Source organism: Plectropomus leopardus, chromosome 1 (genome assembly GCF_026936395.1).
Source record: "Plectropomus leopardus strain MGB_pleo_1.0 chromosome 1, ASM2693639v1, whole genome shotgun sequence".
Lineage (NCBI taxonomy): Eukaryota > Metazoa > Chordata > Actinopteri > Perciformes > Serranidae > Plectropomus > Plectropomus leopardus.
This window is the reverse complement of record NC_142176.1, coordinates 18820209-18836748: the sequence shown is the minus strand read 5'-3', so window position 1 is coordinate 18836748 and position 16540 is coordinate 18820209. Positions and strand designations below refer to the sequence as shown.

The window sequence follows — 16540 nt, the reverse complement described above, 5'->3', positions numbered from 1 at the left end:
TGTGCAAAATTTTACCACTTAATGTGCAATAACATTTATAGGCTATAATTTTATTATAAATATTCAGCACACCGTGTGTATTTCAGTTATCCTGTGCAACTATCAATCATGAACATGCAGTTTCTGTATAAAAAAAAGGTGTATATTATTTACATTATTTTATTTGTATGTTATTTGATCCAATTTGTCTTTTGTAATATTTCATCCCTTGTTTGCACTCGAATCTCCTTTTCTGCATTTTTCTCTTCCCCTGACTCTTGAGTTGCTGTATCGTGTCTCATTTAATCTTGTCCAATAAACGCTCAATTTGGGCTTTTATTTTTAAATTCATTTCCGAGAACGGAAGTTGGGCAGACGGATTGCCGCTAGCTTCTCTCTCAGCGCAGTTTGCTGTCCGCGAAAGGTGGAGAGTGCGATACAAAGCATGAGTCCTCAGTGTTGGTTAGGATTTTGTTAGTTATTTTACAAGGATTACATCCGTCCTCCGCAAGAAAAGACGACACTTTTCTGTCTGACGGTCGTGAGTTGTGCTCGCGCATTTTCCGTTGGGGCTAGCTAGTGCGAAGTGGTTAGCTGGACAGCGTCAGTAGGAGCTAACATTTACGTCAGGTCGGTATCGAAAATCATCAGTGGTATTTGTTTTACGGCGATTTTATGATTAAAAGAGCTCCAAACGTCAGTATATGCAGACCTGCAGAGCTTGTCAGATGACCATGAGAAGAAAATAGCTGAATGCTAATGTTAATAGAGCTAGCTGTGTGATGTGTGTGTGCGCTCCTGACTGCCACGGTGCCGTGTAGCTGTCCACGTCTAGTCTCTCGTCTGCTGTGTTTAACGTTGCCAGCTGAGCTAGGCCACGTCCCTGCGGGCGTATTCATCAACTGACATTGGACGAGTTGCAGAGAAGATGCCTTGTGTGCGAAAGGAGGAAGGAGAGTAAAAGATCGGTAGAAATGTGAAAAGTCTTGCACATTCATGACTGTCTGCGTGTGTAACTGTAGTGTTTGCTTTCCCGAGCGGTTGCCGCATATCCACGGCATGTCACGTAGACGGATGTGTTTTACAGCGGGAGACTTGTCTCACTGAGCTTTGTAGGTTGCGGTAACAACCTGAAATAACGTTACACTTTGTTTTTGAAATGGTTGGGTTTGGTGCAAACCGACGGGGTGGCCGCCTCCCGTCCTTCATCCTCATCTTCTTGATGGTGATCATCGCCATACTGTCTTTCAACTACTGGGCAATGTCCAGCAAGCACAACCGCTTGTTGGACGAGCTGGTGGAGGTGCAGTCGCAGGTGAAGCGCACGGACGCGGCGCGGAGTCGGCTGGAGAAGCGGAACTCGGAGCTGATGGTGCAGGTGGACACGCACAGGAAGCAGATCGACCAGAAGGATGGAGACTACAGCGTCCTGGAGAGCAAGCTGCAGGCCCGGGAGGCGCTCATCAAAAAGTGCAATGATGAAAAGGTACAGTTGCAATGTCTGATCCCAACCCAGTTTTTTTTAAATTGTATTTACTGATATCTAGCATTTGGAGAGATGATCAAAGGCAGTGGTGAAAGATATATGCAGTTCCTTTTAGTGCCTAAAGTACTAAACGGAAATTAACCTCATGCAGAAAAATCGATAAAGCACCCCCCCAAAAACAACTTAAAATATAGAAAAATAGAAAGAAATATAGAAGAAAAATATAGAATTAAGTTTAATTCTATATTTTGACATTGTTAGATAAAATTGTGATGTGGCAGGTAATTTTCTGACCTACAACCATTATATTATGTTTTTTGTTACTTTTATCATTATACACAAGTATTTGCATGTTTTTATATTTTTATTTTTATTTTTTTGTCTTGGACAGTGTAGTGATTTGATTTGTAGTATTTGCCTTGTCTTAGTCCTTTTTTGGTTTTGATCGTTTCTATCTTACATGCTACTTACTCTATTGTCATCTCTATTGGATTGACCAAATATTACTGTCTTTTCTATCTGTTCTATTTAAAAAAACAACAACATGACGTGTGTGTGTGTGTGTGTGTGTGTGTGTGTGTGTGTGTGTGTGTATGTACCAAAAGTTGGCACAATTCATTTTCTGGCAGTTGGCTCATTGGTTAATCAACCAATAGTTTCAAATGAACTTGTATAAACAGTTTGGTTTATTATTATTATTATTTACAAAACATATTTTATAAACAGTCCATATGATTTTTACGGAAAAATCTTTAATTTGTGTGAAGTAACAAATGAGTAAAACTGTCCGATGAATATTACAATACTTCCCTCTGAAATGAAGTTGAGTATAAGTATAAAGTGGCTTGAAAAAGAAAATACTCAAATACAAGCACCTCAAATTTGTACTTAGGTGCAGTACTTGAGTAAAAGTTATGTTCCACCACTGATCAAAGGGTACATGCATGCACATAGAAACAAGTGACTAAAGTTTTCACAGAGTGGGAAAAGTCCTCCGACTAAGCCAACTTAGCTGACAGTAACAACATTATTATATTAGTTTACTTGTTGTTTTTTTTTAGACTCAGTACCTCTTTATCATTGGTATGTCTATATGTTTGGGTATGTTAATGCTCTCGTTCAATATTTAAAAAAGGGGTGGGTGGCATATCCATTGAATGAGCAAATAGTAATAGGGATATGAAGACAAAGAAGGCTCCTTGTTCATTTTACCTAGCTAGTCAGGTACACTGAGATAAAGACACTTTTTCCTATGGTATTATGCAACGATATAACAACCAAAACCATCACATCATATCTACATTATACTGCTGTGATCTCCCCACTTTATATCAGATGGACCATGCACATGAAAACTTTGGTAACTCACAGTGGACTGAGATAGGCTTTCAGCTATCTACTTAAAAAAGGAAAAGTGATGGAGTCATTATGAAGAGGGCGATTTGTCTTAAGAAGTCTATGGTACCAAGTGGCAGATGATACATGGACTCGTCTTTGACTGGGAGCTCATTCACCCACCTCAGAACCTGCTCCACATCATAGTTGTTTTTTTTTTTTATTTATCACAGCTCATGCTCTCTGTTTTGATATCCATCCCTTTAGGTTTTGTGAAGAAAAAGGTATAATGGAGTTCCACTGTGGCTATGCCCCTAGGCCACTTATAATGCATTGAAGTTTGGCGTGTCTGTATGCTCCACAAGGCTGTTCCCCACCTCTTGCTCTGTGCAGTGGCCCAGCCAGCAATTCACTGTGTTTTGTGTCCCAGCAGCCTCTGAACATTAGTGGGTGTCCAGCTGCCCTGGGAGACAATTAGACAACAGATGGTGGGGGAGGTTTTCCTGTAATTTGCATTCTGCCTGACATGCTTGTTCCTCTTGGACAGGCATACATTTGTTGAACTTATGGTTATTCTGTTTGGTGGAGCATCATCTTCAACCACTGCTGGTTTGCAAAGTCCTTCTATAGATCTAAACTAGCACACATTAGACATAATTTTACCTAGAAGCAGGAGATGACTTGATGCCTGTGTCATAGATGATGCACACCCTTATTTTGAAAAGGTTAGATTTTGAATAGGCAAATTTGTTACTACCCATTGATAATTAGTATACTTAGGGTAAAAAGTCTTAAAGGAATTTAATTAATCAATCTATAAATAAGGCCTTAATTGGTATTAATATGTCTTAAATTGATCTGTCAAAAGTCTAAAAAAAATGCTAAAAAATCAAATATTATTAATTGGGTTTTTTTTAATGATGTTGTGTCGTAAAAGTTCAAGAAATTGGTAATAATTAACTTTTAAATTATTTAGGGAATGCCCCTGGGATTACCATCATGGATATCAGGATAGAGAAACCAACAACACATGTATCATATCAATCATTTTGGTCCCTTAAAGGCAAACCATATGGGTAATTTTAGAATACTATATGTTTTCCATGTGTTCCACTTTAAAATGTTTTAGCATTTTAAGTAGATCACTCAGCATTTTAACTTAACCAAATACATTTATGTTATCACACAAACATTTGGACAAAATTGTTCGTAACCTTAAGGAATTGGTGTGGGTTCATGTTTTTTTGTTCTTTTAAATTTCCATGACTGTTAAATTCGTCTTAAGTTTAATTCTAAAGGGGCATTAAAAAGTCTTAGATTTAACTTGTCTTAAGCTGTAGGAACCCTGGGGTATATTACTTTTGCATATTTGCAAGAACTTTGCATGAATATGAGGAAGGCCAGGACAAACAAATTGGTGTATTGCTCAGCATGTGCTAACAAGAGCTGTCCCTTACGACAACACATCAGCCTTCCTCTTATCGTCTTGAGTGGCTACTTTGTGACCAGCAAGACAACACTGCTTATGATGGGCCACACATGCATATTATTATGGTTCTACGTGCTCAACTAACAATAATGGAAATTAAAAGCAGCCGGTGCTCACAGTGTTAAGACTGTCAATAGTGTTAACACCCATTTATATAAAAATAATCCTGGATGGACACATAAACGAGAGTCACTGGTCAGCCTAAAAAGGACGTTTTTCAAATGATTTCCCATTCTGAATCTTTTCTCCTGCCCACCATCATACACTGCGTTTATGAGCCAATCCTATTTTCTGCGGCCAAATCAAATCATAGCAAAACAATGGCCTTGTAACAGTTAGCCTTCTGTTTTGTTGCCCGTTCTGCTGGTTTATGTTTTTATTCCAAATGTCTCTTCAGCATTTATGACACTAAAATCCCTCTTGGCAGCTAAATTGTTTGACACTGTTACACTGTTTGTGTAAAAGATTAAACAATGCAGCCAAAGATTTTTAGTATTGTTAAACATTTACTAAACCAGGTATGTTCCACTGAGATTACAAAATCTAATTTTCAAGGGCGCCCTGGCCAATATAGCAGCAATTCAGTGAGAAGAGGAGGGAAGGGATCTAGCTAAAGATGAGGTTATATTTTTGTTGTTTAGGCGAATATAGATTCTTTATGTGAGGAGCTAAGAGGAGTCTAAGCACCCTTGCTTCTTAGTAGTAACGTCACTATCCGGCTCCGTTTCCATAATCAAGATCAGGGCAGGTGTTGAATAGCAGTTCTTCCACTCCTCTCTTTTGTCAACAGCCCAACCCTGTTTCAACAGAGATGCATGCTACATACAGTGAGAGGCCTGCAATGCAGAGAAAATAGGGACAGTAGAGTCTCAAAGTGCTTTCACACAGTACAGCATTTACAGTCTTATAAGGTACAACACTGAACCACGGCAGCATACAGTTCTTTATACAGTTTTTTTGGTCATGTTGTTTTCTGTACAGCCAGTATCAGCAGACTGCAGGGGCAAGTCATTAACCACATGTGAGGGTGTGACAGGATTAAGCTTTAGCCTTTACAACAGTTGACATTGATGCTGTATTTCCTGTCCAATCTTCCTTCACTGCCTTCTGTCTCAGGCGGTTATAACTTATTCAAGAACTCAAATAATCACAATGGGCATCCAAAGGTGTGGTGATTTTTTTGCGTTGAAATCTCCCAAAGCCCTTCTGCAGCATAATTCATTTAACCACTTACCACTGATATGCTCAGTATGTTACAAAGAATCATTATTTTGCAAAATATGGCTAAATGAGGGCTGTGGCTATGGCTTTGTTTTCTGTGACATTTACCCCATCAAAGCTCTGCAAGAAATTGTGTCAGTATTCTGACAGAAGTAATTTTTGTAAGTTAACAAGACTGTGTGACGTTTATGGTTGTTTTGATACTGTCTTCTTTAAAACTTGTAACCATTGTGAAATAAAAGTGTGGACATTGATATGCATTTTTAATACTCAAAAGATCAATTTTAGGCATCGCTTAATTGTCCATGTCCTTTTGCCTTCCTCCTTAATTTGCTTGCTTGCTCCCTTCAGTTTCTTAGGAATATTGTTTATTATAGAGCCTTGTGGCAGATTGCATTACAGTGTAGAGAAGAGGGTTTTCGGTTTCCTTGTGAGTAAAGTGCCGAAGAAAAATATCAAACCAGATATGTTTGAAGCTACCAACTTCTGTGCTGGTAATGTTTGCATGTTACAAAGGCAGCTGATGTGAGGTACTTTATTATTTTGGTCCCCTAATCATTAACATTAACATTATTGCTCAGCAGGAGATTGGCAGCAAAGCATGTGGTTAACATCTAATATCCCATAATACTGCGTTTGATAAGAAGGTGTGTATTGCCTTTGAGCAGTTACTACTCAAAATGTCAAAGTGGGTGCCACCTGAAGCTTAGTTATACACAATAACAAGACAAACCTGTTCACCCATGTCTTTTGTGTTAATGGAAGCACTATCTACCAAATGAAATAACCTGTTTCACATTTTAGTCTTCTGTGGCTTAGGAGAAAAACTCTGAGCAGGCTGTTGTTGAGCTGATTTAAGGTGTAGAAGACTTCAGATGTTTCTAGCTCTCATTTAGATGATAAGAGTCTGTAATTTTCTTAGCGAAGTCTGTTTAAAGAACTTTTTTCTCTCTTCTGTACAGATGAAGGTGCAGGGTGATGTCACAGCCCAAATGACAGAAATCCAGAGGCTGAAAGGTACGACTTTAACCCTGTCTGGCCAGCAGAGGGCACCCTTCAGCACTAAATCCCTCAATAGATTTGACACAAAGCCTCTTCAGGAAACATTACATTTCATGCACTGGACAACAACTAAACCTCCTTCAAATATTGCGTTTGTGTATGTGTGTTTCTGCCAACAGAACAGTTAAAGGAGCTGAAGCAGGAGTTCATGAAACAGGAAGAGCAGCTAAGAGAAGTGAAGAAAAATAGCACTACCTTGGAAAGAAAACTGGAGTATGAGAGGTACGTTAAATTCTTTAAAATTACTGTGATTCATATGGCCAAAATACTTTTGGCATAGACGAGGCGTGATACATGTGCCGCAGTATGCCAGCAGCAGGGTGCTTCCATCATAATCAACTGAAGCTGCAATGCTGACCACAGAAGTTGCACCAGTTCATTGTTTTGTTTGTTGTTGTTTTTTTGCGGCTGTTCTATTTTTTTTCCCCTTGCATAGCTACGCAGCCCTCCAACAGGTAAAATCTAGATAGAACTGAGTAATAATCTGTTTTAAAATGACTCAAATGAATACCTCACCACACCAGAGGCAATGTGATGCAGCAGAGCAAACTTTTTGGTGTTTTTTTAGTTAAACAGATCCAGTTAATTAAGTCAGTACAGTTAATATAGTCTGTGCGTTCAAATCCGGTGTTAACAACTGCATTATCACTTGGCAAAACTTAACCTTGCATCGATGATCTGTGACAGGATGTCTGAAGAGCTTCTCAAAATGTCAATTTGTGCTTCTCAAGTTATCCATTATTATGACAGCTATTGGTTTTTTAATGGAATATTCACCATTATCCGGTTATGTCATCATCTTAATTTCCTATTTCCTTGTCTCTTAATAAGGCTCATCTAATGTCAGTAATGATTCACTTAAAATGTATCTTCTGCATGCTTTCACAAACCAGCTTTATGGTGGAAAAAAATCACAGATTATGAGGGTGAGACTAACAAAGAATGTGTGTTCACTAGTCTGCAGTGTGGACGTCAGATTGCACAGCAGAGAGAGGAGTGTGAAGAAACAAAAAAGACCCTGGAGGAAGAAGCATCAAAGCTAAGACAGGTTAGTATCGATAAAATCTCCACAAACAAGCCAGTGATCATTCTTGTGACTCTTTAGTAAATGGTGAAAGGTTGTGACCCCTTGCCAGCTGGTAGACGTTCCATTTATTCAGCACTAAAGCATTTATTCATTACTCTTCAGATTTTTAACACAGTGTACTTACAGTAACAACTGAGCTCAGTTCATTCCCCTCTGCATCCCTATTCCTGTTAAAGCTCCCCTGTATATTCAACAGAGTTTCTTTGTCTCTCAATGTTCCACATGCTCCTTTTTCTAATTCACCTTTGATAATTTTTCAGAGTGTAATCGACAGCCAGAAGGGTGCAGCAGCAGGTAGACATGCAGAGGGAGCACCCGGTGTGGAGATGGCTGGAGAGCGCCATACAGTGGCCACTCACCGGCACGACAGCCCAGATTTAAAAGGTACAGAGGATATGACTATGTTAACCAAAGCTTACACTGTCTTGATTGCTCTTACTTATATAGTTATGCACATATGCACTTAACACAGTATGTGATTGCTGGAAGAAAATGCACCAGTTGTTATATAAATCCTTAAATAATTTAATTGATGTGGTTATTACGCTCTATTTGTGTTCTGTTTCAATGTGTAAAATAAACCTTCCCAACCACTACTGAAGTCACATTCTTTCTGCTCTGTTACAGAAGAGATGGGTAAACCTGGCAGTGATGCTGGCATGCCTGGTATTGAAGACAGTGAGGTGGGAAAAATCGACGATGTGCAATTTGGTAAGCAGTGGTCTTAAACCTTAAATAGCAATTGTTAGGTTGGCAAACCCAGTGAATAAATGAGTGACAAAAACTACGTAGAAAGTTTATTTACTGTATATTTACAGTGACTCATTTTAAGGGTGTATAGGCAGAGCAGGGTCAAATACAATAATATTAGACCACCGAGCTCATTTGCTGTCTTATGAGTTTGACCCTGAAATTTGTTTAGGGAACCACAAACAACCAAGAGTGTGAAAGGTATTTTCAGACTGTACAAACATCAAATTACTGGTTAAAAACCAACAGACTACAGATTTGACTCACAATAACACGCTGTGCACAGCGCTGAAGCAGGGTCCACTCCCCTGTATGTCATTTTATGCGACATCTGAAAAAAGAACTCTCCAAGCTTTCTGACTTTGCCGCTCCATATATCTACAGCCTTGAAGAAACCAGCCATCACTCAGAAGCACGATGAGGCCCCTGATGTGGTTGTGGGAGCTGGTGCTGGACCTGGAGTTGGGGCAGCTGATGGCCCTGGGGGCCAGGGTCTGTCTCTGGACCAGCCTCGGCTCCAGCAGGACAGAGTGGAGGGCCGAGCAGCAGGGGTTGCACCTCTAGGGATCATTAAACCGGCAGACAAACCAATCGTATTCGAAGAAGACAACAAGGCAGGTATCAAGGCAGACGAACTGGGAGAACAGCAAAGACAACTTCGAGGTACATAATTCACCACATAAATGTATTTGGTTTTAATTACAAAAATCCATCTTTTGAGCCTTTAGGCATGTGATAATTAATTACCTCTCTCCTTAAACTCAGCTTTACTGATTTACTTCTATTTTTATTCTATTTTCTAATTTTACTGACTGATTAGTCAAGTGAAGGCGCTTTTTTTTCCTTTCTTGTGTAACAGCTGTCAAAACTTCAGGTGCTACATTAAAGGGATATTTCAGATTTTTTGAAGGGGTTATGCAGAATGTATCCACAGTTAGAGTATTAAAGCCACCAGACTCCAGTGACAACAAACGTAATTTTGACTGGTGTACCACTGCTGCAATCAGGTAGTTAGTCTGTGTTACTGTGTGACTTTGGTGAATCCAAACTAACCTTTTTTTCAAAATCACCCAATAACACAAACAAAATAACTGTTTGTGGCACCGCTAGATTATCAGATCCTGTGTTCAGCAATTTCAAGTCACTGTTCTTCTCAATGGAGTTGAAGAGAGTAGTATAACGACTTAATTTTCCAGTTGGAAATTTCTGTCTGACATTAAGGTAAAGCAGTAAAAATATTCTAAATACAGCAAACACTGAAACTGATATTGTTTTTTTTTTTTTTAGATGGGACTATGAATAACTACCTCATACAACTCCACTTTAAAAAATCTGAACTGTCCTTTTAAAGAATACAATGTAGGTTTACCACACTGCAATTCATGCATAAGTGGTTAAAAAAACACTTGTTTGACCTTGATTGTGAAGTAGCTGTGTTAAAGTAGATGTCATCTCAGGAGCGTTAGTTGTAACTGGTGAGAAGGTAGTTTGCGAAGGCATAACAAAGAACATTTTGGGCCTTTGAAAATATTTTATTCATTTCATACATACAACAGAATCTAAGTCTCTTCCCTATTGTCAGCTCCTGATAATGTCAAGGGTGACAACGAACACTTGAAGGGGATTCCTCTGCCCCCCAACCCTGCCCAGGTGCCCAACCCCATCCAGCCTCACCACGCCAAAGACCAAGTTGCAGCAGAGCCAGTACACCACCGTCAAAGTGAGTTCCTACATGATACTTTAGAAAAGAGAAATACTGGAATTTTGCGAGGGTGTGGTTGGAGGTGTGTTTTTTATCAACTTGTTTATATGTGATTGATTTTGAAGGAGTGGGGAAAAATAATGTTAAACATGAAACAGTACAGTCACAGCTATTGTTTTTAGCTCTGCCTTTCGCTGCCTTTAGCTCTCTGTGATGTGTGTTAACGCTGAGAGTAAAATACAATTTGGTGTCATGATGCCATCTGTGTGAATTTTCACCATTGCTAATTGGTTACACCCCCACTTCTACATGACACATTTTCATGAAAGTCAGTTGAATGTAAGTCATGTCTGAATATGGCCAGGAGCATTATCAGGGAGGAGAGAGAGGGCTCAGTTGCAGAGGAGAGGAGACAAATGACACACACCTGGCTCCCAGATGATCCGTTCCTGCTGCCTGGCTTCTGCTCTGCTCTGCTGCCTTTTCTCCCTCCTCATCCTCTGTTTTCATAAGTTCTAGTCTTTCATCTCTTGTACACATCCACCTCACCCCCTGCAGCTCTGCTGCTTAAAACACTGACTGCATTCAGTTCACGTCTTCATGTTGTTTTTCTTCCCATCATCTGCCTCAGATTGCATTATACTTGCATTCTATTATGGCAAATTAGCACCCGACATCCACCAGATGTCTCGTTTTTGGCAGGGTGTGGTGTTTACTAGACACTTACAGCTCACACCGCCTGGCTCAGACAATCTCAAGTCCCACCCAGTCCTGTCGTGACCAACAGTGCCATCTGAAATCAGATAGGAAGGAACATAAACTGCTTCAGATGCCTTTGTGATTGAGATTGGCTGGCTATAATAGATCAGAAAACACTATTTGAGTTTAGTTTTTTTTATACATCGTACATTGTACAAACATCAGTTTTTCTGATTGGCAATTTTACAAACTAAAGTCATTTGGAATTGAGAAATGTTAATTAGAAGATTGTAAAATGTAATTTTCCCACCCTGATTGGATCATATCTGCAATATTCAGAAAAATACAATAACTAATTGCTTTTGGCTTTACACTTTATATATTTTAACACATACAAACTGTAGTTTTTGGCACATAGAACAATTGTTATACTTTTCCAACATTAAAAGTTGTTTGAAGGGAGACATTTGCACATCCAACTTGAGTCTTGAAAAAACGCTGCTTCTTGCTCAACATCAGAATTTATTGGTTATAATAAGATTTTGCTCTCTCTGGACCTTCGTAAAAAATATTTTACTATCAGAGTAAATACTCTTGACCAAACCATTCGTATAAGCAATAAATTCTGATGTTGAGCAACAGCAGTATGCCAGATCCTTTTTCTTTACAAGACCCAACATTAAACATTAAGTCAAAATGACCATACCAAACAGCCATCTGTAGCTTTGGCTGCATTAAACATTTTAGAAGCACTTAAAATGCAATTCAATAAAGCAACAAACATACTGTATCTATGGCCATAAAGGCACAGTTCACCCCAGAACAAAAAATTATAGCTTTTCTCTTGTAGTGCTAGATAGTCCAGATTTTTTGGTTCTGAGTTGCTGAGTGTTGGAGATATAAGTTGTAGAGATGTCTGACTTCTCTCAAATATAATAGAACAAGATGGCACTCAGCTTGTGGTGCTGAAATCACCAAAGAAACAGGTTTGAAAAACTGAACAGCAACGTCTCTTTCCAAAAATCATGGACAAGAGGCTCGTAAGGGGGACAGTACATCATGTAAACGTTAATATCGCCCTCCTTGGCTAAGCTGTAAGATCAGCTAACTCAGTGGTGCTTAGTGAGCTAGCAGCAGATGCAAGGTTCCTTCTGCACAGTGATACAACCGTATCACAGCAGCACTTTGGTAGAAAGAAAATAATTCCTACATGAAACTGCCCACAACAAGGTATGTGGATTATCTTGAGAAAAAAAGACACTGGTTGTGAGTTTTTCAAATGTATTTTTTGATGCTTTGAGCATATATGCTGAGTGCCATTTAGTTCTATTATATTTGAGAGAAGGCAGACATCTCTTCAGCTGTTATCTTCGACACTTGGCACCACACAACAAAAGAAGCTAAGTTAATAAATAGCAATACTTGTAAGAGGAAAAACTGTCTCTTTCAAAACTACCCTTGAGTTGAATCAACAGGAGTCACAGTACTAACAAAAACTCAACATAAGATAGGATTTGCAGCAGGGCTTTTGTATTGGGTTGATTGGATTGCAAAGATGATTAAACCGGTAACTCAATTAGCGCTTCGTGCTCTCCAGACTTTAAACAGTCCCTCATTGCAAAGAGAACTCTATTTGTTTCCACTTGGCTCTTTGCTTTCAAGTCGATGATTGACTCTCCTTTACTCTCCAGAAACACTTGTCTTCTAATTACAGTCTGCCACTGTGTATCCATTCACCTCATCTTCCTTATCTCTTGTCATCTCCTTCATGCAATCACTTCATGCATTCATTATGCAGTATTTCACCCACTCCTCCCTGTCTTCCTACAACTGCCTCCGCTTCCCTCCCTTCCTGATGAGGCCCTTCTCTGCCTCCTGCAGGCCGGTTCTTTGATGAGAACGAGTCCCCAGTAGATCCGCAACACGGCTCTAAGCTGGCGGACTACAATGGGGATGATGGGAACGTGGGTGAGTATGAGGCCGACAAGCAGGCCGAGCTGGCCTACAATGAGGAAGAGGATGGTGATGGTGGGGAGGAAGACGTTCAAGGTGAGCCAGGCCGGGGGACTGGACTGCCTGTCCAGATGTGTATCCACCATTCCTCCCTTGCTCCTTCCCTCCACCCCTATCCTGCTGCTGCCCCCCGCATTTGTTCCACCAGTTAGAGTAGCTCACAGTACCCTGAGTTTGGTCCTTGTATTCATCAGAAACTACAGATGTTTAACAAATTATGACCAAAACATGTTCGGGATCAAAGCAGGACTGCTGTGAGAGCAGTTCAGGATGAATTGTGTGAGCCGTTGTTTACTGTATAAGCACGGTAACAATCTTAGCATCCTATTCTCCCATGTATGGGGACCGGGGAACTTACGGTTCTGTGAGAGTAATTCAGTTACCATTTAGTATTTTCTCTCCTGCTTGTGCTTCCTTTTAGCTATACCACCTGTCTGTGCCCACCAAACATCTGACCCACATCTAGACCAGTAGATAAATATAGCTCACTGTGTTTGTGAATGTGTCTGTGTTCTCCTTGAAACATTGAAATGCATGTTTTTTTCCCTTTTTTTTTGTTATTGTTTCCTGACATGAATATTTGATTGCTTATTAGATTAAAGTTTAAATATTTGAGACACTGTAGCAACACTTCATTTGGCAAATACTATTTTTGTTTTGTGACTGTGATTTGTCATGTTTATGTTACATCTATGTTGAACTGTTTCGTTTGTGAACAGTCTGATTTTAATAAAAATCTAGGTTGTCCTTGTTAGTATAAATGACCAACAAGTTAGTGTGATCCTGGTTCCCTCAACAAAAAAACAGTGGTATTCTTCCATTGGATTTTGGATCATGGCAGAAAATAAGCTCTGTGGCAGATAAAGATTTATGATACTTACATGTTGTGGTCAGCAAGATAATCTTCACAAAAGAACACCACTTTAAGGATTTTTGAAGCCTAAATGCAATCGATAGAGGTAAAAAGCTAAGGTTAGGCCATTAACAAACTACACTACAAAGCTCTGTTGTCTTAGCCTGTTGTTGCAGTCACCTTGTGTAAGACACATAAAAGCTGCAGAGATCCCGAGCAGGGTATTAACTGACATATTTTGTGACATAAAACAAAATGTGAAAGTCTCGTAAGCTTGTGTTAACCACAGACCTTATTTCAGGCATCTAAACTAAAAAAAACATTTAAAAAAACTCCTTGACTTCAAGATGAGGGAACTGGAGGAAATGAAATGTTAACTCATTTCCGGGTTTTGGGATCCTTCCTGGGGCACTATATACTAGATTGGTGTAGGAAATGTTCCTCCCAAACTTGGATGTATCATCTCAATAAATTTATTTTAGATAAACACAGTTGCAAAATCAGGGAAACTGCGCAGAATACTGCTGTGGCTACTGCATTGTTTACAAAAGATGGATGTAAAAGCTAAAAGTCAGCACTTTAACTTGGAGTTATTGTTTCAGATCCAGTGTGCTGAATTATATCCGAAACAAAAATCCCGATACTTCCTAACTGCACTCCATGTGACCATTTTTTTATGGGTGTACACTGTAACAGTTTGGAATCAAGCCATTGATGTGATAAGACTGATGGAGAGGAAAATTGTGAAGATAGTTCATGAACCTTCTGCAAAAAATATCTTATCATGGAGTATGCTTACATCACTTCTCAAAGTGAATTGTCTATTATTTATTCTCTAATGTTTGTGTTGCTGTCTTTTCTTCCAGATGACGATGATCGGGACATGCAGGGAGACCGGGCTGTGGATTATGGGAAAAGACATCAAGCCATTGACATTCTTTGAACAGGAACTCAAACAGCCGTAACTCATTAAATACTTAGACCTTCCTCTACAACCGAGGTCTTTTCTTGAGAAAATAGATTGAACATCATGTTTAAGAATTTATTGGGTGCATCCTTGATGTCCTGGACTATTTTGACAAACAGACGTTGCAACTAATGAATTAATTCTGAATAACGTACCATAATACAAACAAAGAAAAACATCATGGCATTGTCCTGAGCTGCTGTTGTTTTGCTAATGGTTCTAAGTTATGGCAGTAGAGATGATGTACTGTAAACTGACTGTCGAGTTTTGTTTGATAACTGCCTCAGTTCATAACAGTGATCTGAATGAGCCCTGTTGACTCACAGGTAGAACTGTGTTTTGTTTTTGCTACTTTTTCTTTTCAGGTTGTTGTTTCTTGATATAAAACGTTTCATTTGAGATGTTTATGAAAGAGACTAACTTGGCATTCTGCCTTTCCTACATTATATGGGGACATTTACATGGAAGAACATTTTTTTTCGTTTACAGGAGTAGGAATGCATTGCCAATGCCAAGGACTTTGCTTATGGCCTATTAAATCAATTTCTTTTCTTTGTGACAGACACTCTAAAGTGCTCCTCATTCAGTTTTTTTTAATGATGCCATTGCATGCATTTGAAACATTTTATTAATAATCAAACTGAGCAAAATACTGATACTTAAGCAATACTTAGACCGATGTTAGTATCTCCACAGTGTGCAAAGATTAACCAAGCACATCTAGAACTGACATACTGTAAAAATGCTTCCATTAATGAGGTCTCTTGTACATAATGTAGTTGATGAACTGTTACCATTTGTACTGAGGAAACCTAATTCCTGACCTTTTAGGGAAATCAGTGAACATGAAATCAGTTCTGTTTGTGCAGCCAGGAAAATTTATTTCTCATGGAAAGGCACATTGAATGTAATTTAATTTTATTAAAGGTGATGCTTCATGTCATTTGTCAGTTGTGATAGTGCTTTAGAGTTACTTTAGATGTAGACATTATTAGTTTGTCATCAGTAGTACGTGAAATGGAGCACTCAGCAGCTTTTTAATGTTTGGGGACTGTTCTTTATTTATCAAAGGGAGGGGTGGGGGGGTTATTTTATTTATTTCTTTTTTTAACCCTCCCTGTAGATATTTGTCCTTGAGCCTCTCTGAGTGGCTTGGGGAAAATGCATGACCCTCTCTCCACCATAAAGTAGTTGTTAGATATTGTAAATTTACCCTTAAATGTTTGAACATGAGAAGTTGAAGACAAAATCCTGGAGATGGAAAGATAAGAGCTGTGGTTTTACACTCTCTTTGTGCATGTTGGTTAGGTAGTACAGTTTATTTGTGACAAAATTTTAAATGAAACATGGAATAAAAATGATTTTGATAAATGTAACTATTTTAAACTGACATTGGATTATGTTTTTTTCTGACAGAGGCGTTTGTCCCACATAATGTGCTCAAGGACCGCTGAAAATCCAAAGATCATTTCTGTTCTTACATTTTTTGGCTATGATAAAAGGTGTAATTTGGGCCATTTTAAAAGAAAAAAAATCCATGTTTTCTTGAAAAAAATCACCAGCTGGTTTAAAATTTGCACCATTTAACATAGCCAGATGGTTGGTCTATGATCATGTACTGATGTAGACAGATATTTTGCTCTTTGCATCTTCCTACTCCTCTTTGAATGTTTTTTTTTTAATGTGCATAGTATTTTGTTTATTTTCATTAATTTATTTTTATTATTTTTAAATGTTTGAAATAAAGCAAGTTCAATTTTTAAAAAATCAGAAACTGTAAAAACAGAAATTATTGTTGGATTTTCACATTTCTGCCAGCCTTTGAACAGATTATATGGGCCGAATGAGTCAGAAAATACATAACCATATCTGAGCTTTAAATAGTGATATTTCATCA

At 38.8% G+C, this 16540-nt stretch overlaps 1 protein-coding gene across 2 annotated transcripts; it reads left to right on the top strand.

The window, feature by feature from the left end:
- The first annotated feature begins 344 nt into the window (after nt 1-344).
- On the top strand, nt 345-15586 carry golm2 (golgi membrane protein 2). 2 transcript variants are annotated; one of them, XM_042494040.2, is made up of 10 exons: nt 345-1465; nt 6473-6527; nt 6692-6794; nt 7530-7620; nt 7920-8043; nt 8287-8370; nt 8794-9072; nt 9992-10129; nt 12692-12859; nt 14543-15586. In XM_042494040.2, the coding sequence occupies exons 1-10, from the start codon at nt 1139-1141 to the stop codon at nt 14617-14619; spliced, it is 1446 nt and encodes a 481-aa protein (XP_042349974.1). In that variant the 5' UTR covers nt 345-1138; the 3' UTR covers nt 14620-15586. The 2 variants fall into 2 exon arrangements, with proteins under 2 accessions (XP_042349974.1, XP_042351490.1); XM_042495556.2 differs by lacking the exon at nt 12692-12859.
- The last annotated feature ends 954 nt before the right edge of the window (nt 15587-16540 follow it).